At 41.9% G+C, this 25,782-nt stretch overlaps 1 protein-coding gene across 1 annotated transcript in view; it reads right to left on the minus strand.

Annotated features, from left to right (window-relative positions):
• DNAH1 (dynein axonemal heavy chain 1) overlaps window positions 1–25,782 on the minus strand; it is a 1,256,292-nt gene that overhangs the window by 702,657 nt on the left and 527,853 nt on the right. Inside the window, exon 24 of the mRNA XM_085624793.1 lies at window positions 2,445–2,550. Coding sequence (XP_085480919.1) covers window positions 2,445–2,550 — 106 coding nt within the window. The remainder of the gene's footprint in view (window positions 1–2,444; window positions 2,551–25,782) is intronic.

Below are 25,782 nucleotides of genomic sequence, written 5' to 3' on the forward strand. Positions count from 1 at the left end.
GGATTATGATTTCTCCATCTTTGCAGTTTATTAATACCAAATCTTGCCCACGTTGGGTGCCGAATAAGCATCAGCGAGACCCAAAGGCGCGCTACAAAATTGTTTAAACAGTAGAATCATATAAATTCATATAATACTATAAGGAACAAATAGAGGTACTTATCTTAGCACCGAGCAGCAAAGAAAGAGGATATTAAAACAACGACATTGCTAGTTATACAACCAGAGGCCTTGGGATTGGTGATTGTAATGTGATATCATGCTATGATTGATGGGACATGTAGTTTTAAAAAAAAGTCTATTTTGATTGGCTGCTGTCGATTTGATATTAATAAACAGCAAAGAAGGAGAAAGCATAATCCTCGCCTCCGGGTCCTTAATAGAATTTAAAATTCTTGACGCGTTAGTTGGGAAATGCTGCTAGTGTCGAAAGTGCATGTTTCAGTCTGCATGTCAGAATGTTTTAATGAAATAGAAGAGGAATATACTTGAGAACTCACTTAAAATGTGTCCGAATTTTTCTTTCTACAGAACTAACCATAATTTCTATAACAAAGTGAACCCCCTCATTGTGTTCCTTTCTAAATTAAATGTTTTAAGTTTTACCAATTTGATTCATACACATGGCTTCAGGTGTGCCATACTTTTGTCATTAGTAAGACTGTTAGCGCTCCAGTTGTTCTGTAGAAATCTCTGGGAGGCTGCAGTAGAGCAATAGGGAATCAAATGACAGGCTGTTCCTGCTGAAAGTAAATGATTTACTGAGAATGTCAGACTTCATTTTCATATGGCTGCGAAAGATAGCATGAAGTTACAGAAAATATGCGCTCATTTTAACTTCTGGAGCACCTTCCATAACCTCTATGGTAAAATCATGAGAAAACTGTTTTTTCTCAAACAAGATTCATGAAATCACAGTGTAAAATCAACTTAAAACACGCCCCAATTCCTAAAATTAGCATGGTACCAATAAATGATTTGTATGGTAACTTAAAATCTGTTATCATCCTTTATATGTTCTCATTTTTGTGACCCTCAAATCCTGCCATTCACTACAATGCATTTCAAGTGGGTGCTATCGTGTATATTGGTCCCAAGATCAGTTGCCAAATTTTGAGAACGCTCTCTAGTCCAAAGCCAAACAAAAGGTAGCCCAAAATAGCCCATTGGTGCTGTTCTCAGGAACGACTGACTTGGGCACTGTTATGCAGGCAGAACATAAAGATTTGTAGCTGGACTATATTACAGAGATGGTGTGCCCTGAATGTCTGACCCTGCTAGCTGCTTCTTTTGTCTTTAGAGAGTGCTCGAAACAGCCCTGTAAATTTACCCATGTTCATGCGTGGTGTGCTGCTCTTGTCTCAGTTTTTCCTTTAAATTCTGGGACATGTAGTCTTGTTTAGTCCATTATAAAATATGACTACAAGTCCCAGAATTCAAGGAAAACACCTGACTGGACCAGTACATCACACATGGAACTAGGTAACGTGGCAGCTAGGTCGTAGAGTGGGCCAGACAATAGAGCACTACCCAGTAGCATACAAAGAATGCCACAGACCGTGTGGCAAGCAAGTAAAATTACCCCTTTGACTGTTGGGATAGTACAATACATCAATTATGAGGCATCAATGGGCCCTTCAGGTCTTTGGGTCCTTGTGCCACTGTACCTGCTGCACCACTGATACTGTGCTCCTTTCAGTAAACAGAAACGTGTGTGAGAAAACTGCTGTACTAAGAGCTTCAGTCACACTTCTTAGTCAAACTCCCAGCTCTTGGCCAGCTCTGGCACAGTGGATAGTGCAGCAAAGACTGAGCCTGTTTACCAAAACAAATTTCTACCCCAAGATGCTAAAAATAGCACAAAGCTGCTTTAAAAATAGGCCAATATTTAGCAACCCGCACAAATCAATATTTACTTACAAAACCAGGAAGAATGTAGCCCAATTGTGTGTGATCTAACCCAATCTGGCAACACTGCCCAAGATGGCTGCCAACACTTCCTGGTTGAAGTCAGGTGTGCAACGCCCATTGGGCTTAAAGAGCTTCAGCCCCCCCCCCTCCCTCCGTCGTGTGTGGCAGCCCGGGCTGAGACAGCTTCCCGGGCACACACACAGCTGCACCCGAGTAATTCACAGGTCTTTAAAAGACCATTTACGTGTTACTAAGGCTTTGTTACTTTTCACCCCTTCTTAGGTGGGGAAAAAAAACTTGCACTTCGTAATCGTTAATTCATTATCTGGAACCCTACAATTTCCTACATTCTAAAAAATAATGTGATTGCACCAGCCTAGTTCTTTTAAACATTTTAGATTTTGAAGAATGCAATGAACTGATGTGTCGTAATCATTCAAAGTGTTTGATGGTGCTGAACTCAGCCATATACACAGATACTCTTTAGAGTTAATCGAAAACACTAATAGTCACCAAATTTGCCATTGACTCACCTTAGCAATATTTTCAAAGCACTTGCGCAGATGAGGCTGAACAGCTGTTGGGTCCTTGGTTTGGGACAAAATTTCCAGCAACTCATCATCCGAAAGGAAATAGAACCTGAAAGAAACATATTTCACTTGAAGAAGTGTGAATATCCAAATTAAATATGTGCATTTAGAGCAATCAAAGCGCTGGGGGTCTGGGAAAAGTATAGAATTGTTCGACAACTACTCGTACGCCTAGCTAAATGAAGGAACGAGAGCCCAATAGCCTTTTTGGTTGCAGAAGTGGTATTACACTAACATCACTATTTACGAATCTTATTTTTTCATACTTTTATGGATTTTTACTGACTTAATGTCCTGAGCTCTCATTTGTGAGCACCAGACTTCAAGACCTAATGCTTGGCTGAGCAATTAGAATTGCTGTCCTACTGGTTAGTGGACTTCACTTAAACGAAATTGGCTATACTCCACGTATGCTGAGACCGGGTACGCAGCATAGACTCTTGTTGCCAGGAGTGGATGGCCCCAAGTCTCCCACTTCTAATTCGCAATGCCATCACCTATCGGAAATGTGCTCTGAGATATGCAAACATACCACCGTATTATGCCCCTAACATAACACTGGGGGGAGGGGGCACACTCACGCCGCTCAGGCTGCTACCTTGGGAGACTGAGGGGATCATGACTATAGGGGATCTATTTACTGAGGGAGCACTGATGACCCATCATGACTTTACACAACTTCATGGAATCCCAAATTCTCTTTTCTTGACCCATGCCAACATAGTGCGCTATAATCGTGTTAACTGGTCACCGACCGGTTCGGAACCCAAAACACATACCCTGATTCAAGCCATCTATGAGATGGGCACTGGTAGATATTTAGTCAAGTGGCTCTATCGGGGACTGCGGGCCCATTTACATACATCTTTAGATCCCTTACAAATGAAATTGAATGCAGATCTGAACTGTGTTTTCCATGCTAAAGAGTGGTATTTTCCCTAGAGTACCCAAGTGTAATATCCCTAAATGCCCGCTTCAAATGTATTCAATTTTTCTCCTACACAGAGCATATTTGACACTGTTGAAACGATAGGATCTTTCCGACAGCGTGACCCACCTGCCCTAGATGTAAAGAAGACACTGCAGATCTGCTGCAAATGTTGTGGGCCTGTCCTTCACTGTTATCTTATTGGGGGGACATAAAGGAATCACTTTTGACCCTTACAGGGATTACACATTTGGACACAGCTGAACACTGCCTTTTTCAACTATATCCTAAGCCCAAAAATGTTAAAACCATGGCTCGATTTGGTGACCTGGTGCTACTGCTGGCCAAATGACAAATTGCACGACGTTGGAAATACCCTAGAGTGCTCCTGGTCTCCTGTTGGTATGACGTATGAGGAAGTTCTGCACTGGGGTACGGCGGACAGTTATACACTACGCAGGGATGAATATCGTGGTTTACGTAAACAACCCATAGCAATGCTGTAGGATGACTTGAACAGCTTCAATCCCAAGGCGATGATCTGCACTGATCAATATCAGCTCACTGGCGACAGTGCCTTCATGACTCTGGCACCTGACATGCCCTAACCTTGTGTGTACAAGACTTACGACAACGCCTTTAGAATCTTACTGATGCAGGAGGGTACTACTACCCATACTACATGGACTCAGCATGGCAGTTTTGGGGAGAGGGTTGGAGGGTGAACATTTTTGGAAATGTTTTCTGTTTATTTTCCTCTCCTTTATTTATTCATGTACAAGTGGTTCTTATGTAGATTGGAATATATACTACATACTATGTACCATCCATGACTGTTCAAGTCTATTGCTCATTACCACCAATCATGCTGACTGTACAACATTGTATGGTTATATTTATTCTGTGCATGTCTTCTTTTGTTATAAAAATGCAATCTAAAACATACAAACATTTTTTGCAAGGATTCACTTACTACATGCAGAACTCTATTGACCTTTGGGTCTATGTTCGAACTTTATAAATACAGCCTACAAATTTAAACCGAAAATAAGTAGCTAAATGGACATTTCAATTTCTCTACTGAAGATGCATCCGATACATTGTTTAACCTAATACTTTCTCTGCTTACCAATAATGAATGCTGTAGAAAGTTCAACTGCCTTGTGAGCGCCCATAGAAAGTGGGTATCCATATAATGTTATGAATCAGACTTGTTAAGACGGACTAAGTAACTCTTTTAATAAATAATGTTTTTCCTGCAACCCAGGTAATCTTACCATCTTCCTCCAGCATACACTGCTTTATTTCATACTTGCGTGGCTAAACTAAAATAAAACTTGTCTTCAATGTTATATCATCCAACTCTGCTATCCTAACCCCCAGGACAAGCTTGCTTAGAACCACTGGAATCTTTGAAATGAACACCTGAAGATCCAGTCTCACAGACCTGAGCAACAGCCTGCTGGTGTAGATGCTAGACTCCTCACAAGGCTGAAGATCCTTCCAGGTTTCCCAGGTTGGCATTTTACCTACAGCTGGAAGAATCTTTCAAAAGCGCCAGCTGAAACACCCTGGCCAAAACATTACAGTCATGATTTTATCATAACAGTGTTTCACGATCATGATTTTGCCCAGAAGGCATAAAATGTAGGACCATCTAACTGAAGAACTAGTGAGGTTCCTTATATCCAAACTTATCAGTGGTATTAGTTGAACGCAGGGTTTGTGAAGCCACAAAGGAGGAGAAACCATATGGTAGAGAAGACCCTTTCTGAAGCAAATGATTATTGTGTCGACATTATAGAGTATGATGGAGGTCATTTACGTTTCAGTGGGCTCAGGTGGACCGGGTGCTTGGAGCACAACCTGCCATATTTAAAGATCACAGCCTGGCGAGAATCTCTATGATGATACACTTTTGGTAGGGCTGAATGCCAAGCGGATTTCATGTTTTTTCCCTCCCTGCACAATTTTTTTTAACTTTTCACATACTCCCAGATTATGGCGAAAACATGACCCGGATGTGCAGGGAGTTTTCTTCCTGTAGACGACGGTCATTGCTGATTTTCCTTGTCTCGGACCACTATGCCTCTCACGGCGGACCTGGGTAGGGAAATTATGCATTGGGAGGGCTACTTTAACTAGGCCTAAGATATTGCCTGGCTCGCACACATGGTGAATGGACAGCAGCAGTGATACAAAAGTGTGCACAAGCATTCCTGAAGTGTACCCATATGCACCGCCACAAAGAAAGCTGTAGCTGAAAAGATAAGCCCCAAACCAGCTACTGCATTCTGAGCCGCCCTACTGCCCTCAGACATCCTGCTCCAGATGCAATTAACAGCTCCTTGTAGGGATGGTGTGTGGCCTCCTGGTGGGGGGAGAATAACTCCTTTGCCTCTCCATGCGGTGAGCGATCCTTTCCAAGTGGAGTTACATGTTAAGCACCTAAATACCATCACTCAAATCATGCATAAATAAGGGTAGGGGATGACTTTGGAACATGGGGAACAGGTTTGACTCAACATCATGCAATTCTGGGCAGATCACTTAATCGTTCTGTGCCAAATAAAATGGGAAGAATGTGTAGCCTGGTTCTGTTGTAAAGTACTACAATATCAGGTTTGTGCTATACAAATACAGGACATGCAAACACCAAATGACTGACCTTACTGTATGCATGCTGACTGTGGGCTGCACCACAATGCGAATGGCGCTTCCAGACAAGAATGGTTAAAAGGAGCTGACCCAAAGCCCCGCTATATACATGTATGTATTATTTCTATGTATTTATTTTACTTTATTACAAAGGATCTGGCACAACACCCAAGGGTTTTCTTTCCGCCACACTCAAATATGCCAAAAGAAAAGGAGCATGAGGCCCATCAGGCACACCCAATTCACTCTCTGCTATAGAACCGATAGACCTTATTTAGCATTGCCTGGTTGCTGAGGTCTGTCCAACAGAAATTAACAGGGAAAGGCTATAAACTGGCTACAGCCACCCTTGAAATATAATTAAACTATCTAACCTTGGGCCCTCATCCTTTTTCCATAATCATTCTCTAATTCAATTGATCTGTGAGAAAATGTTCTAAAGATACAAGTGGTACACTGCTGATTGTAACCTTGCTATGACTAGTCTTTTGACATTTCAGTACGATATTTTGTATGGATGTAAATCAGAAGTCATCAATACTAAAAATCACTCCAAATATTAAAAAAAAAATAAGAGAGGTGAGATCAATAGAAATCCCAAACGTGTCGCCTCTTGCCTGTCAGTTCTATGTGTTTATGTTTGGGGCACTTCTAAAGCCCACGAATACTAATGCTTCTTTGCGCTAACCAATCCAAAATGTCACAAGAAGGAATTACCATAAATCAAAGGCAGTTTAAAAGATTTTTAATTCCATTCTAAACTGAAGAAGGTTGTGTTCAGAGTTGAACAGGAAGATCATTTCATCCTTTGGCTGCAGCATATAAAAACATTCTTTGACCACTGACTGCCAACCAGGCTTTAGGAACATCCAAGAGAAATTACCTTGAGAATGCAGGTTACTAGTTAGAGAGTAGATATTACATTTATTGGCCAAGAATTCGGACGAACCTCCATACATTATCTTATAAACAATGACTAGTGATTTAAATGCAACTCTCTGGGTTATCGACAGCCAATTAAGCTGCATCAGGACAGGCGAGCTATGCTACCTAGAGGTGGTCCTGGCGATCGTGTGGGCGTCATCAGGTTGAAGTAATTCAATCCTTTTGACTGACTTGTTAGGCAAGGCCAAGTAACAAGAGCTGGCGCAGTCCAGCAGCGACTGTATAAAAGAAGTGATAACTTCCTTAAAAGAATCCGCAGGAATAAAGGACAGGACTGGCAGAAACTGGAGGTGGTAACCTAAAATTAAGTTGACATCAAGAATAACTCTCAATTCTCTATTTTGTCAACAAGTCAGGGAGCTGGGCCCATGCCATTTCTCTTTTTTATATTTTATTTATTTTTTATTTGGAGATGTAAGCACTGTAATCATAATACATATACAGCAGGGAGAAAAAAAAGAAAAGAAAAAAAAGAACAAAGAGAGAGGGGGTACCATTATATATTAAACAAATGAATAAACAAGTAAAATATAAAAGTAAACGAAAATATATATTCTTCCTTGCTTAATCTATCAAGGGTCCCCAAATCCGATAGAACTTCTTCCCAGAACGGATGCCTCTGCTCTTCGCGATAGTCATCTCCCTCTCTAGAATCTCCCTTAGCTTTGCCCACCATTCAAAAGCTCTAGGCGGAGTTTTAGATACCCAGGCACGGGCAACGCACACTCGTGCTGTTACTAACATAATTGATATTGTAGGTCTTAATCCTGGGGATACATCTGCCTTATAGCGAAGCATAATCTCTTTCTCTGCTAAATATAGATCAATTTTTAGACGGTCAGCTATAATGCCCCATATCTCATTCCAAAAAGTTGCTAGGTCCCGCAAGTAACAAACATGTGTAAGCAGTTTACAGCTATCATTCCACACTTGGCGCACTTACATTTATCATTCGTGTTTATGTTACTAGGATCTGTCCACTTAACTATACGTTCTGGTGTGTAATAGAGCATAAACACTGTTTTAAACTGTTGCAGCTTAAGGTTAATAGAGTGGACCGAGCTATCTAAATACTCCAGTGATTCTTCTAAGTCAGCTGAACTAACATCTTGGCCGAGTAACTCAGCCCATTTAAGTGCTATCTTTGAATTATCATTCTCCCAAGTTTTGAAAAGTAATTGATATGCCTTACTAATAGTCTACTTTGATTCTGAGTGTATATATTGCAGTATATCTGATCCCATAGGTTGTTTTATACCTTTGAATCCCAGTAAATAATCTCTTATCTGCGAGGACTTATAAAACATGTTTTTAGGGAGACCGAATGAAGTCTGCAAGTCTAAAAACGTACGGAACCCAGCGGCATTATACAGATGGCTAAGCTGCCTAATACTAAATCTATTCCAGGATTTTGCTAACACATCATGAAAGAAATCCGGGAACATAGGATTACCCCATAATGGCATGTTAAGATGTATCAAAGGCAGAGAGTGATTAGCTGTAATTTCACGCCATATATAGGCTATATCTTTAAGAGTCTTAAATCGAACTCTCTTAAAATAGTTTGGGTCTTTATTCTGTATATGAACATAATACTATCATTACCGATAGTAAGATTATAGCAATTTTGTTGTCTTCTATCATCATGGAGATCTCGCAAACGTCCTATAAAAGAAGCCCAGAAATATAATTTAAAGTCCGGTAATTTAAGCCCGCCCTGGAAGTAAGGAAGTTTTAAATAATTTATAGCACGTCTCTGCTGTTTATAGCTCCAAATAAAACTACTAATGGTCCCCTCGAGTGAAAAAAAACCAAAATTCGGACTCTCAAAGGTATTGCCCTGAATAAGTAAAGAAATTTAGGCAAAACAATCATTTTTATAATATTGCAGCGTCCTATAATACTAATTGGCAGTTTATGTCAGATCCTCATTTTAGAAATCATTGCTTTAAGTAGAGTATCATAATTCAATTTTATGACCTGCCGTATGTCTGAAGTAATCTGAACACCTAAGTAAGTAGCTGACGCACAGGCCCCAGTTATAGCCCTTCCTGGTTGAAAGTTAAGGACAGTCTGAGTTTTACTAACATTAAGCTTATACCCTGAGAAATGACCGAATATACTTGCTTCAGTTTGGATTGCTTCTATTGCTTTTGCTGGGTCTGTAGAGAATACAGCAATATCATCGGCAATTTTCAGTTCTTCAGAGCCTAGCATAATTGGCGGGATAGATGGATTGGAGAGCAGAGATTTAATGTATGGTTCCATATATATAAAGCAAAAAGTAAGGGTGATAGAGGGCACCCTTGCAGAGTGCCCCTCAGCACCTTAAATGGTGTAGACTGGTAACTTAGATAGATTAATTTGGCATTCAGACACCTATATAAGGCTTTTAACCAGTCATAAAAACAACCATTAATGTTATATGCCGTGAGTGTAGCCCATAGACAGTCCCAAGTTACACGGTTGAATGCCTTTTCTGCGTCGAGCATAACCATTCCTATGTCCAAATTAGTTTTAGAGGCAGCATCAAAGCCAACAATAGCAGTGTTCACATGCGCAGTCGCATCTCTTCCGGGTATAAATCCATGTTGTTGAGCGGAGACAAGTTGTACCATAAAAGGTGCAAGACGCATTGCCAATATTTTTGCAAAAATGTTTGCATCAGCATTTATTAATGATATGGGCGGTATGATCCACACTCTTTACTCGGTTTGTTTTTCTTTAAGAAAAAAACAATATTTGTCATATCCCAAGTCTTAGGTATCATTTTTTTTATAGCGATATGGTTCATAACTTTAGACATTACAGGAATTAGGCCGGCCTTCAAAGTTTTATAAAATTCGACCGGTAAGTTATCTTCACCGGCTGCTTTCCCAGAGGGAAGATCATCAATAGCCGCTGATATCTCTTCCGCTGAAATTTCTAAGTTCAATAAGTCTGCCTGCTCTGTTTCCAGTCTATAAGTCGTTTCATTAAAACCACACTTTTCCAGATAACTGAGAAATGTTTCTTTATCAAACATATTAGAATTACTATATAAAGTCTGATAAAAGCCAGAAAATTGTTTGACAATCTCTTCAGGTTGTGTGTACCATCACCTCTTATGCCCTTTAATACCCGTTCTGCACGTTTATCGGAGAGTTGGTGTGCAAGCACTTTTCCAACTTGCTCACCATATTCATACTGTAAGGTTTTATGTTTATTGTAATTTGCGGCGTTCTTTCTTTTAAGGACCGACTTAGCGCTGCATGTTTTTCAATTAGAACAAAAATATATTTGGGAGTGTGTAGGAGCTACCATATGTTGAGTAGTACCTTTCATAATTTCATCTGCGTGTGCTACTTCTAATTGTCGAATAACGTCTCTGGTGTCCTTATTTGCCTGATTTTTAATTCGATTCTGTCTTAAAACATATTGCTGAGTAGCTCCCCTTATGTAAGCCTTAAGTGAATCCCAGACAGAAAAAAGAGAGGCAGAACCTTCATTGTCCTGTATAAAATTACTGATGCATTCCAACATGAATACTTTATATTCTCTATCTTTCAGCAAATAGCGAGGCAGCGAGAATTGACAAGCTGGTTTAACAGATGAACTAAGTGTTAGGCTCAAAAGTAAGGGATTATGATCTGAGACTATTTTAGGGCAGACTTCACACCTGGCTACTTTAAGAAGGGAGTCACAAGTAAAAAACATATACATTCTTGAATATGATCGGTGTGGTGCACTATAATATGTTTAACCGGTGATGAAGGATACAGTATCCGCCAGACATCTTTCAAGCCATGTAGTCTAGCCATTTCCACAATGGCCGCCTTAACTTTCCTCATTCTAACCGAGACTCCTTGATTTGTCGAGTCAATACTAGGGTTCATAGTGCAATTAAAATCGCCCATAATTATTAAGTCTCCCTGCCAGTCAAAAAGCTCCATGGTCAAGGTCTCAAAGACAGATGAATCATCAGTATTAGGTCCATAAATAATACATAACACATATTTATGACCATTAATAAGTAACTGCACTATTATCCACCTGTCTCGGTTATCATAAGAGGCTCTAAGCAAGGTGTGGTCTAGCCACTTATCAACTAAAATAGCAGCCCCTCTAATAGAGACTGACTGAGATGTACAAGCAACTACCTTATAACCCAGTTGTTTAAGTAAATATCTATCTTTGTACGCCAGATGTGTTTCAACCAATGCAGCAACATGAGGTTTATAATTATGAATTTCCGTCCGAACCAACTGTCGCTTATTTATTGAATTTAGTCCAGCTACGTTCCAACATAAACACTTTATGACTCCCATTATTTTAGTATTAGAATCATACAGAGGACCCAAAACCAAGAAACTGTAGTCCCTTTATCATCATTTTTAAGTAGAATAAGAAACGTTAAACATTCATAACATTCCATGCCGTATATGTCATTTCAGATATAAAATATTAGATCAGACATATTCTATCTGCTTGCTCCTTCCAATTTTTCCTGTTTAACACCCCCACCCCAGCATCCCCAAGCCCCTACCAGCCCCACACACTGGCCAAACCTGGGGGACACCCTCCCACCCGCCCTGTTCCTTGGGGAAAAAAATCACCCCCATCCAGGCTGTCGGTGGACCTGACAGCCAACGTGAACTTGCACCACCCCGATTGCTACCCGCTCCACCCTTAACACACCGTATAATTATTTAAAGTAGGTTGAAGAAGGAGAAAACAAAAAACCCCATTATAGAAGGAAAAGGCCCCATTAGAACCTATTAATATCAGTAAATAATATAGGCTATCATAAGCATTATCAAAATATGCATTCAGTGCTTATAGAGTCTAAGGAGGCTGGATGATTTGGAGCCTTCCATTGATCAAGAGTTTGCTGAGCCTCTTTAACTGAGTGGAAAAGCCAAGTGTGGCCACCACGAATAGTCTTAAGTCCGGCGGGTTCTTGAAGGAAGACTTGTGTCCCATGGCTTTCATAGGGTCAATCAGTTGGCGTAACTTCCACCGGCACTCCATAGTTTCCTTACAAAGATCTGACCTCACAGAGAACGAGTATGAATTGGATGAGTTAGGCCGAGCACGAAAAAAACCAGCCTGGCTAAGCAAGAAGTTCCTGAAATAAATAATCAAAGGTCTAGGATGCTGGCAGCTAGCTCGTGCTTCTTGGTTAAGAAACAAAGGAAGCCTATGGGCCCGCTAGCTCTGAGAATCCCAGTCCCAGTCAGAGAGATCTGGAAAAGATTTCTGGAATAGCTGGGCCACATAGGCCCTAGGATCAGCACCCTCCTTTTCCTCAGGGATTCCAAACAGCCGTAGGTTATTCCTTCGTTGTCTGTATTCAAGGTCCTCAACCTTATTTTTAAGAGATATGATTTAAGTTTCATGTGTCTCTATTGTAGATACTGACACTGCAACAGTGTCTTCTGTATTCGACAAACGCTGTTGCAGTTCCGTTATTTCTTGAGTGAGTCCAGTTACTTTAGTTACTACCTCAGATAAACCCTGTTGTGTCATATTGCTATCAGCTCTAGCTTGACTAAAGCTATTTAACATCTCCGTTCTCTGTTCGTGAAATAATTGAAAAATAGCAGATAGAGTAGGTTCATCATTAGTATCTTGCCTTTGATCGCATGGATTTGTAGGGATGGTAGAAGTGAGGGCAGCGATAGTTGAAGAAGATAGGTCCCGGCTAGTACCATTCTGTTCGCCAGCAGAGTGCGTTTCACCAGCATAAGCACCAGGACCAGGACCCGAGCATGATCCTTGTCCTGTACCCGATGATTCTTGCATTTGTATTTCATTATTAGGAGAAGATCCAGATAGTCTTGAAATCATAGCTTTTACATGCCCTTTAGCAGTAACACATTTCCTAAGGGGGCTAATTTTGTTAGTGCATCCATCTGTTGCTATTGCTTTTAATGCGACAGAGTGTAGCCTAACCTGTTCTTTAGCCTTCTGCTTCTTCTTCGGTTTTGCCCCTTTATTATGGCTACTATCAGCTTCAAGTTGTCAACTGTCTCCTTCATATCAGATGAAAAATTGCTACCTTTAGAAGCTGGATCGTATGTAGCGGCAAAGGCAGAGGAGTAATTAGCGAAGTGAGCAGAGACCGAAGCTGCATTCTCCGAGTTAGTTATTGCCGGTTCAGTAACCTGTTCTGAGGTCGTTGTAGATATATGACAAGGCTCACCTTCATGAATTACTTTCTCGTTGAAATCTGCTCCTGCATGGTCACTGTGTGTCTCCTGACCATTCCTAGCTTCAACAACTCTATTTATTTTTTTATCTGGCGATAAAATGATTGCTGTATTATCAAACTCTGTCCGCTCTGTAGCAAAGTGCGTGTCAGCCAGCACTTTAAGGTTCATAGTTAGCCTATTACAAGTATCATTACCAGCATTTGATAAGCTTAATTGGGTTACATTTGCAATTGTATCCGGCTCTGCTAAAGTATCATGCAATATAGATTTCTGCAAGTTCTCATCAGGCAAGCATTCAGAAGCAGAAAATCTAAATCCAGCATTAATTTTTGTTATAGAGTCATTACCTTGTATCATTACTGAAGTCGTCAAACTAGCATCCAGTTCGGTAGAAGGGGAACAGGTTACAAAAGTGTCTCGTTCTCTCTCCTGTTCTCTCTCCTATTCTGTCTCCACTGCCTCCAGCAGGGCTGCTGCCACAGACTGTTCCATAAGAGGGGCTGCACAGGACTGTATGATAGCAGCCGCCTTGCCTGATTGTAACAATTTGAGAACAGGTCTCCCCAAGCGAAGATTTTCCCCTCGCACATCACTGGTAACACGCAAACCGGAAGGCACCTTAATTTTTGTGCCCTTGTTTTCTCGCGCCAGTGAGGAATTAGCAGGTGCTGTAACAGGAGCACGCTGATTCCGGCCGCACTGTGGAACCATAATTTTGCCCAGGTGAGGCAGACGCTGCAATCCGGAAAGGCCGAGGGAGTAAGCGTTCCAAGAACCGTGACCGCAATTAAAATTCTGCTGCGATACACCCGCAAGCCAGACAATAGCACGGCAAAGTCGAGCGGGCGACAAGCCAGCAATAGCGGAAAAGCAGGAAATTTAGAGTCCGCGATAGCAGGAGCAGGGATTGAAGCGGGAGCAGCCGGGTTACAAGCTCACAACGGCGGCATCAACCCGCCATCTTCCTTCCCCACGTGATCACTGGACCGACCTCCGCCAGACTCAAATATGCCAAAAGAAAAGGAGCATGGGGCCCATCAGGCACACCCAATTCACTCTCTGCTATAGAACCGATAGACCTTATTTAGCATTGCCTGGTTGCTGAGGTCTGTCCAACAGAAATTAACAGGGAAAGGCTATAAACTGGCTACAGCCACCCTTGAAATATAATTAAACTATCTAACCTTGGGCCCTCATCCTTTTTCCATAATCATTCTCTAATTCAATTGATCTGTGAGAAAATGTTCTAAAGATACAAGTGGTACACTGCTGATTGTAACCTTGCTATAACTAGTCTTTTGACATTTCCGTACGATATTTTGTATGGATGTAAATCAGAAGTCATCAATACTAAAAATCACTCCAAATATTAAAAAAAATAATAAGAGAGGTTAGATCAATAGAATTCCCAAACGTGTCGCCTCTTGCCTGTCAGTTCTATGTGTTTATGTTTGGGGCACTTCTAAAGCCCACGGTTACTAATGCTTCTTTGCGCTAACCAATCCAAAATGTCACAAGAAGGAATTACCATAAATCAAAGGCAGTTTAAAAGATTTTTAATTCCATTCTAAACTGAAGAAGGTTGTGTTCAGAGTTGAACAGGAAGATCATTTCATCCTTTGGCTGCAGCATATAAAAACATTCTTTGACCACTGACTGCCAAGCAGGCTTTAGGAACATCCAAGAGAAATTACCTTGAGAATGCAGGTTACTAGTTAGAGAGTAGATATTACATTTATTGGCCAAGAATTCGGACAAACCTCCATACATTATCTTGTAAACAATGACTAGTGATTTAAATGTAACTCTCTGGGTTACCGACAACCAATTAAGCTGCATCAGGACAGGCGAGCTATGCTACCTAGAGGTGGTCCTGGCGATCGTGTGGGCGTCATCAGGTTGAAGTAATTCAATCCTTTTGACTGACTTGTTAGGCAAGGCCAAGTAACAAGAGCTGGTGCAGTCCAGCGGCGACTGTATAAAAGAAGTGATAACGTCCTTAAACAAAATCCGCAGGAATAAAGGACAGGACTGTCAGAAACTGGAGGTGGTAACCTAAAATTAAGTTGACATCAAGAATAACTCTCAATTCTCTATTTTGTCAACAAGTCAGGGAGCTGGGCCCATCATATCAGGCCACAGAGAAGGTTGCCATTTCTCAACTGAGTTCCAGGTTAATAACACCACTATCTTGTCAAGATTCAACTTTAAAAAAACTATTTATCATCCAAACTTGAATGAAACAAAGGATGTTGGCAACGGTGCCAGAGTTACGAGCCTTTTAGAGGCGTTTGAATAGTCCTTGCGTATCATTTGCATACATCTAAAAATGGACACAGCACCGTTAGCGCTGAATTTGTGGGAGACATAAAATTTAAAAGCAGAGGAGATAAAATAGATCCCTGTGGCATACCCCATTTGACCAACTTCTTTATGGATGAGGCTGACTGTTTGTTTAAAGCAAAACAGGACACATTTAAGCCACTTAATAGTATGTCCGTGCAGTCCAAACTCTTTAACCCTTTCCAGCAGATTTGCATGATCTATGGCAGTGGTTCCCAAACTGTGCGCCATGGCTCCCTGGGGAGACGTCAAACCTAGCCAGGGGAGCCGTGCACCAAGCACTCTAATGCAATTCATGTTGAAGGGTCTGTTGTCTTTAGTTAAACTAATTAGACTTAAACGCTTTAAGTCGATGATTTGTAAGTGACATACCTAAAGCTGTAAACATAGTGCTTAATTGATGGCATGTTGAGGGAGATGACCTCCATATTTCACTGGGTCCCCATGTTCCAACACTCCCAAAGTAAGTAGATGCCAGATTTATTTGGTTAGACTTGTTAATAGTTTCGTTTTTTTCCAAATGCATTTTACACCAATGTAGGTTTTCAGGAAAGTACAGTTGTCCTGTCTATTAAACACATTATGGGGCCAATTACTATGTCGGTCAGAAAGTCTTCCGACCGAAACTGTTTCAGAATGGTTTCTGACCGAATCGGTTTCTGAATGGTTTCCGACCGAATGGGTTCTGCGAGTCCGACTGACTACGATGCTTCCCAACATCGTTCAGTTGTACTCTCATGGACTTCAATGAGCGCCTGTGTTCCGAACGAGAACACAGGCGCCCATTGAAAATAGGGGTGGTTGGGGAAAACCTTGCACCCTGTGGCGGGCACCTCATGGTGCCTGCCTCACTGTGCATGGTTGCAAAGAGGGCACCCATGGGTACCCCTACGGGCCCCAACCGAAGGCCTACGGGTGAAGGAGGGCCTGCTACAGGCCCTCAAAGTCGTATTCCGACAGCCGTTTTGTGTCGGGCAAACCGATTTGGAACAGCTGTCAGAATCGGCCAATGTATTCGCTCGGTTGAAAACCGTGTCCATGGACCTGTAAGATTCGGTTCCAAACGACTCGACCTGTCCAAATCGGACAGCCCGAACAGTTTCCCTGCATCGTAATCAGTTGGTCGGAAATGTATCGATTCGATCGGAAACATAGGCTCTGATTCGGAGAATCCAAATTCCGTTCGGAAGCTTTCCGACCGACATCTTAATCGGCCCCTAAGTATTATTAGGTTTTGACATTTGCACGTGAATCATAGGTACTTCCAGAACACTTTTATTTTTAGTACACACATACTTCCAGACAGGCCTGCTCTCTCCTTGAGCACAGGGAAGTAAAACAACATATTCAGCATAATGCCAACATTTAGAAGCAAGAAAGAGGGACATTAAAAAAATATATATCTGAGGAATGTATTTTACTTGCATTGATTTTGAGGCGCTTTTGGGGAGGAGACAGCAAAAATAAAGCTGTATATGGTTTAGAAAATCGTGAGTACCCTGCTGAGACAGGTGTTAGCACATATGACATTGGAAGAAATGGAAGTGCATGCAAATAATCTTCAAGCGCAGAAACACTTTGGCAATGGGGACTTCATGCATAGGGGTGCTATCTAGCACTGTAAGTGGGATAAAACAGTTTGAGAGGTTACTCTAAAAAAGGCATGGGCAAAGAACTGTAACTAGGAATATTTTATTAGAGGCGCTGCCTTAGTAATACGAAACACCCTGCGTATATGATTAGAATACCTTCATCAGCTTCATCCCAGTTTTTTTCAGGGAGAAAAACGCAAGTACGTCTGAGGCCGGGCTTACATCCACCCCAACTCCAAAAAAAAGAAATAGTGGGGAGCCATGGGCAATAGCCAATTGATCAAGGGAGCTGCGGGTCGAACAAGTTTGGGAACCACTGATCTATGGTATCAAATGCTATGGAGAGTTTGAGCAATATCAGTGCCTCGAACTCTTGACGATCCGTGAGCCAACGCAGATCGCTAAGGACAGGCGAAACCACCAGTTATGTATCTTGGCTGTACCAAAGTCAGACTGCAAAGTAAATAAGTTTTCCACCTCAGTGAAAGCATGCACGTTTTTCCATACTTTTAGCCAGAAAAAGATGATGGAAGTGTTGACATCATCGGGAGAAAAAGGTTCTTCAGTAGAGGTTTTACCAGCACTACTTTCCAAGCCTGGAAACTGTTGGATCAGGCCCTTTCTGCAGGGTCATCCCCAAACTTTTTGTCTTCACTCCTCCGACTTTACTGAAATCGCTTTTGTGAGCTTTAGGACTCTGTGCACTTTACCATTGCTAAACAGTGCTAAAGTGCTTGTATTCCCTCCCTAAACCATAGTAAAAATGGCCTACACCTGAATGGCCTACCGTTTTATATATTATATATTAAATGCTATTAGTGGGCCTGCTGCACTCGTCGTGGCACCCAATAAAGTAGCCTTTTCAAATATGTCTTATGCCTGCCACTGCAGCATGTAGTGCAGTTTAAAACTGTCAATTTGACCTGGCAAAATAAACCTTTTGCCAGGTCTAAACCTTTTACTTTTTTTAGACATATAAATCACCCTTGTGTAGGCCTTAAAAGCTCTTAGGGCAGCGTGCATGGTATTAAAAAAAGTTCGACAAGCAGGTTTCAGTTCTACATGTCCTGGTAGTGAGAAATTCCTAAAGTCATTTTTCACTACTATAAGGCCTTTCTCTCCCATTAGCTAACTCTGGGAACCTTATTACATTTAATAAGTTCTAACTTATTATTGGGAGCTGACAGAGTTATGCTGTTTTTACTCAAATTAATTGGAATTTAAAATCCCCTTTAATGGCAAAGTCAGATTTTAAGTCACAATGCTGACAATGCCCCTTTAGAAATATGCATTTTCTTGTGCTCACCAGTTGTGCCTTCTGCCAGTGTCGTAGGTAACTTGACTGTGAATGGCTCTGCTGATTGGGTTTGTGTACAGTGACACAAGGAGGATTAGGTGTGGAAAGGCTGGTCCATCCTGCCAGGATGGCTTGGGCTGAGCTGTGCCCTGCCCTGCTTACACTTCTAAGGGGCTTGCCTCTAGCACACACAAAGACCCTGAAACCACTCTTTTGTCACCTTAAACATGTTGGAGCCTTACCAGGAGGAAGGAAGATTTTTCCAGAACCAGACGCGAGGGAAGGAGAGGATGTAACCTCACACACAAAGGCTGGCATCAAATATAAATATCGGACCCTCAGAACCACTCTTCAGCTCACTTCTGAATCTGTGGAAGACTCCTAAGAAGCACTGCACTGCTGCCCTGCTGCAAGAAGGACTGTCCTGCTACTGGAAGAACTGCTCTGCTGCCAGAAGGACTGCCCTGTTGTCCTGAGAAAGAAAGACTGGACCTGCTTCTTGAACCCGGGACCACTAGAGTGACTACAAGGGCTAGTTGGCTGGCCTCCTGTTTGAGCTTCAGGCACATAATGTGCTTCAGAGGCCTTGAACCCTGCTGCTGGCCTCTGCTGTAGTAAGATCTAACCCCCAATTGGTGCCCCTCCCCTCGGTCCTGGTCCCTTGGTAGTGCTGTTGGCAGTACTTCTACAAAACCTGGGACTTTGGAAATTGTTCAACATAAACTGCCTGGGAACTTATCTGCCCACAGTGCATCGCCGGTCAGCTGACTTCCTGGTAGCTCCCACTACGTTCATCTAATCAGCAGCAAATCCCTTTCAACAGAACCTCTCGGTGAAAGTATTTGGCCTTGTGGAGCCCTCTTCAGCTATAGCCTGCAGCTTCGCCCCGCTGGAGGATTTCAACTTTCAAAAAATCATCTAAGTCCGAAGGTAGAAATCTTCACCACAACCTCGTCCCATGGCTCCTCAATGCCAACGACTCCTCTTGAGACACAGCCTGCTGCTTTACCCCGCTGAGTCTCTACCATCTCCAAGAAAATCTTCAAGATTTTTTCTAAGTCCGAAGGCAATCCGAGACAGAACCCAATCCACCCCTTGTATATGAATCGCACTCCATCTGGGTCAGCCTTCACTTTTGACTTTAACCTGGTCTCACACGACCAGATACCGCGTTTGGCACTTTGATCTTTTAAGATTATTACTGTTTGTGTGATGCATAAATACTTTACATATCGTATCAAAGTGAAGCCTGACTGCTTTTTTGTCTAGTACCAAAGGGTAAAGTGCAGGTGAATTTAGTGGCTTTTGTGGTTCACCCTGACAAGGACTTTGGCTGTTGCCTGAATGGGGCTTCCACTCCCCCCAAACAATAACCTAATTTATTACAGCTACCTGACCTTCACTGAAAGACTGCTTAAATAAAAAGGCTAAACAGCGAGGTATGGGGCAAGCTAATTACTCCATTGTTTTAGCAAGGCAGATGTCTCTTGGTGAACCCGAGGCTTTAGTGGATATAATTGTACATATAACCTATAACAGATTTGGCAAATACTGGTCAAAAAACGAATCTCCTATTGTAACAGGGTGCTCCTTTGAATACACATGGAATGAAGAATTGTATCAAGCTTCTCTTATAGAAAAAGTAAAACAAGTTCACATGAGGGAGAATATGATTTGTACATGTCAGGGTAACAGCACGATAATACATCACACTATTGCTTCCAATGCTTCACAATGAAAGGTTTGATAGCATTGTGTCAGCACTGATTGAGTAAAATAGTTTTTAGAACCCTGCTTTGCTTCTGATAGCACCGATTTATAAATGGAAAGGATATTTTCTGATCACTGTAGTAATATAACTTTAAAACAACTGTACCCCACTTTGTTCTAGCCATCCTTGATAAAGATCTCAGCCTGCTCCAAGATGGCACCTTATTGTCAGAGAATTAGCACAGCGTAAAGCAGCAGTTGGGGCTGATCCTGGTGGGGTTTGGACAATGAGTGTCCTGCTTAATTTTTCTGCGGTGCTTGCCACCCATTTAACATGGTGACTCCCAGTGTGGAGGATCTGGATCCTGACTGTTAATCAATCTGAGAGTAGCAACTAGTAAAGTGATCCAGAGTGGCTGGGTGCATTAGGGGCGCAAATGCAACCCTACTTGGAGCAGGATGCTGGGATGCGCTTCTAAGGGCACATGAAGTAGTGGAACAGAGGGCAATACGTGGGGAAGGTTGCTGGAGGGGAAGTGTAGCAGATCACTGGATTATTTGTGGACTGCTGCATCTCCACATTATTAGGACTTACCGAATGATTGGAGCTGCCTGGAGAGGCTTTGGCAGCAGATATTATTTGGCAAAATGCCACCAAAAGGGATTAACTAGCATACAGGAAGAAGACCAAAAGACTGCAAGGGAGCTGAGCTCCTGCTCACCCAGGAGTAGCTGATCACAGCAACGCTGAAAGAGCTGTAGGGTGTCACATGCAGCACTGAGGACAAAATGTTCACTATGGAGAGCACACTTACCTCAATGCAAAACTGAGTAGTAGTTACTTAACAGATCTGGTTTCCAATTAAAGTCAATTAGACCCAACAAAACTACAGCAAAGCAAATATTTGCTATTCAATGGAAACCATAAAATACTGAATGTTGTTGCAGACGTCATGTGTTGTCAACAAAGTATAAGTGTAAGCCCTATCTTGACGCACTTTTCTGTAAGGGATGCTCCTGCTGTGCCACACTTGGGGCCCATGGAGAGTCATCCAATATCTTCTTGTGATCCTCACCAAGATCCATCCCTAACATATTGGGAGCATGGCTCACCTCACCTCATCTGGATTCCGCTTGATGTTCTCTGCATTTTGCTGTGCTACTCCTAAAGGCAACTTTATCTAGCTGTACTTGTTCTTCAGCCGCAAGACGTAAAATACTGCTGACCAGTGTATGCCGAACAACAGCTGCGCAGAACACAAATATAAAATAGCTTGTGCAACTTCCGTACACCTGGAAGCATCACTGCAGTCTCCATGCTGCTTTAAACAAACACAAGCCCACATCCCTGGCAGTCCTCACTCCAACTTTAAAATAAATATAAAACATCTAGTAGGCACGACCCAACAATGTAGCAGTTCATCTCCTATGTTGTACTAGTTGGCTTACTTCACAGTGTGACCTACACAGTCAAACTCTCAAAGGTTTACTGTCAGTGATCAACATTTGGTGTTGTCTGAGCACATAAGATGATATTAATGTACCCATAGTGAAAGCTCTGCATATACCCACCAATGGATCCAACAAATGCAGACTTAGGATCAATGATTGTGGTACTTGGAGACTGGGCAGCGAGAAAACATCATAAGGGCAACCGACAAAAAGAGGTCGACATAGGTGGTGATTCCAAGGTACATATTTTCCAGAAAAATAGGTATGTGACTCTGCAGCAGAGGCAGGATCTGCATCTTATCAAAAAGGAGTTAACTGCCCTTGGAGTAGGGGGCTTCCTCCTTTTCCTGGCCATACTACATAGGTTGAAGCGGGAAAGACTTTTCAGTTCACAAAAAAGTGAAAAGGCAGCCGCGGTCTGTGCAGGTAACAGCAGTAGGGCGGTGGGGCCGTGTGGGGGAGGATTTCGCAGGACGTTGCAGAGGGAAAATTATATAAATAAATAATTTTCCCTCTGCATCTTCTCTCGAAAGGCGATGCTGCATGATCTTGCTGCCTCCTTGTTGAGTTTTAATAGTAAGTATGGAAGGCTGATCTGATCGCCTAACCATTTAAAGTCTAAGAGGAGGCAACAGAAGTTAGTTATTATTGGCTTTGAAGGTTTTTGTTTAAGTGTGCGCTGATGTAAATTGATAATACTGTTAATCTTTATATCCTTATCTCCTTCACTCTTTCTGCAATTGAGAAGGTGTCCAGGTGGACGCCTAATGGGGCTGATGTGATAACTAAAAACAAGAAATTGATCTGAATCTGTGTTGGGGTATAGAGTATTAATCAGCCCTGCAGATCGAAAAGAGCTTTTATTTATAGTGTATAATTCAAATGAGCACTATATTTGTTGCATGTTGGAATGGCAGTAAAAAGACTGATGACATAAAGTTCACCAAGTGAATGTGATCTTTCGGGACAGGCAAAATTTGAAAACAGGCTAAATGCCATAAGTCAGCATTGCCAGGGTGTGAAACATAGATGTGTATTGTTGCACTACTTAAAAGTATTTACATTTATCTAGATTCTATGTAGATATCTAATTTATAATCACCTTTGTCCCCAAACAACATGCCTACATGAAGAGGCATGTATATAACCTTTGACTAGAAGGTCTAAACTTATGGTGAAATATCAGCCTTAACCAAAAAATATTATGTTATACACTTTTATAAAGCACTCTGCTACCAAACAAGGGTGTCCTGATTCTGCCAACTGAAAGAAGAAGAAGACAAACACTTCAAATGAAGCGGTAAACAACCAAGGGCCAGATGTTCAACGCTTTTTTCGTTAGCAAACAGCCAAATTCACATATTCAGGCCATTTGCGGATGAAAAAGGCATTTTTCAATGCACAAAAGTCCCAATTTGTGATTTGGTAACCTATTACCAAAGCACAAATTGGGTTTGTGATTTGGTATTAGGAAGGGGCGTGTTTAGGGGGTCCCTTCCTGATACCGAAAAGCAGTGGGATGAGTGAATGGTCTGCAACCGAAACATGGTCGCAAAACATTTGCATTTCACCACCTACTTAAAGTAGGTGGTAACCCATACGCAAATGGGAAGGTGTCCCCAAGGGAACGCTTCTACTTTGTGAATGTATGTAAAAACATTTTTTTAAGAGCATGCAGCAGCCAAATCTTTTAAATAAAACGATACTAAACCCTTGTTTGTTATTGTTTTATTTTTGATCGCAGATGTGAGGCTTGGCGGCAGGACCAGGGGAATGACAGGCACGAAAATGGAGTGTTTTGCACTGTTATCAGTGCACATGATGGTTTGGCACGCTGTCTCAGGACAGTCAAACCGTCATGCGCACTGAAGCGCTCTCCAACCTGAGCTGCGTTGCCGGGTTGGAGAGAGGAGGCACAGGCTCCTATTCTAACAGAGTGCAGATTGAGGGTGCTCAGACCACTCCTGATGCTGCTAACATGATGCCAGCAACATGAAAGCAGCATCAGGACTGGCCGCAATGGACTCTGGGAGCATGTGCCTGCAGTGGAGAGGAGTATGATGCGGCAGGTAAGTGTTTTAATGTTTTTCTTTGTCTCGTCACCCGTCCCTCTCCCGCCCCACTTCCCCCAGCCGATACTTGCAGGCAGTGGTCCCACACACCACTGCCTACTCTTAAAAAATTAAAAGAAAACTTTTCATTTTTCTTTTTGAAATGCATCTTGTTTTCCTTCAAGAAATGCCTCTGTGAAAGGTAGGACAGGTGCCTCTTTCCTAGACCCCTTTGATAAAAAGTCAGTGACCTTGTCATGTATAGGAACATCTTGTTCTTAATGGTGGCCTCAACACTCATAAAAGTGAGTACTGGGGTTCTGCTTCTGAAGCATGAGTCAACTGTGACATTGAGCATCTTTGCAATGCTTTTAGGAGATAAGTAGGCTTGGTGTAAGCAATTGAATTGTGATAGTTTAAAATTTGAGGATCTGGTGATTTTCTTTGTGTGTTCTAGAGTTGTTTCACATTCAATATCTATCCGATCCTTACCAAGTAATTCAATATACATCAAATCCTTCCAAGCTTCAGGTTCAGAGTTCTCTCAGTTCTAGTCTGAAATATCTTTAACAGTAACTTCCATATTGAGGTACTATTATTTTCCCCTGTAACAGCCTGGTTTGTAATGTGTTACATGTTTGAGGAACATTTGCATAATTCTCCATGCAAGGTGAGTAGCCCATTTTAGTGTGTTGTAAGTCAAGCAGGACCTTTTTGCAATGCCACCTGCGTCTCCGATGCATTTGAATGAATTGAGTGTGCTGGATTAATACAGACTGCCCACATTTTCAATTCCTGTGTTAATCCAGGGATGTTTATCTCACAACCGAAATACTTTCTAATGCTAGATGCACTATCAGGATTTCTAGTGCATAGGCTTTGGCACTGCAGACATCTTTGCCACCAATGTCTGGTTTTAATAACTAATTTAAAACAAGAGCTGTTCAGTCTTTAATGCGCACCCGCGAGTTATTGCCAGGGCTCATGACGAACATATGTATGTTTTCCCTTGGTCACTTTTATAAACCCATCTCCAATAATTGTGTGCCCACGCCTATGGCCCTTCCTCTGGCCAATCGCTTCTCGGCTCTGTCTGACTTAGATGTTCCTGATTGACAACCAAGACCGAGTAACAAACTCCCTGCCTTGCCGTTGATTGAGGACCCTATCCTGCCGCTAGCACCTGTACCTATTACCATTGATAATTCTGCTAACTCATTAGAGTGTATAGCATCAAGGACAGGTACCTTAAATGTTATAAGTTGGAATATAGCAGGCCTCCAAAAAAGACTCCTCGACCCTGGGTGGGACAATTTTATCCAGAGTCAAGACATAATTATGTTACAGGAGACGTGGGCAACGGTTAATTTACATGTAAATGGGTTTCAATGTCATAATATTCTTGCCACCAAATCTAGAATGGGCCGCCCTTCCGGAGGCTTATCCATCTGGATTAAAATCTCTGCTGGAGGCTCTTCCAGGGTCATACCGACGAACAAGCAGAACTTCCAGGCTATATTATTTAAACAGAAAACCAGTCTTTTCCTGGTAAATTTTTATAATAATGATTTTAGCTCACTACCTAATATACATTTTAGGAAACTTTTTAATTTTATCACCACTCTGGAGTCTAGGGCTGATTTTAATGACACTTTCGGCCTTGTATTGGGTGGAGATTTTAACGCCAAATTAAATGAAGTTTGCCCAACTTCCAAGGGCTGCAATTCGGGTTTGGGGTGCCAAAGGGGTGTGGAATTAATTACTTTTTTGAGCATACATAATTTGGAGAATGTTATGGACCATTTTCCCACTGTTCCCCTAGTGCCCACATTCAGAGGTAGAGATTGTTCTTCAATAATTGATTACATTTTTATATCCCCTGGGCTGGCAGACCGTATTAGTAAGGCTAAGGTAATTCCAATGTCCCAAGGGGACCATAATCCTATCATGATCAGTTTAAAGACTATCCATCGACCAGTCTACAACAAGGAATGCGGTGCTAGGAACCTCTCCATAGGCTCTAATAATCCCAGATTAAAATGGAGGGGCATTAATGTTATGACGACTGTCCAGACCTTGGTCAGAGATAACTTTCCTCTTTTCCTCTCATG

The sequence above is a fragment of the Triturus cristatus genome, chromosome 9 (genome assembly GCF_964204655.1).
Source record: "Triturus cristatus chromosome 9, aTriCri1.1, whole genome shotgun sequence".
Taxonomy (NCBI): Eukaryota; Metazoa; Chordata; class Amphibia; order Caudata; family Salamandridae; genus Triturus; species Triturus cristatus.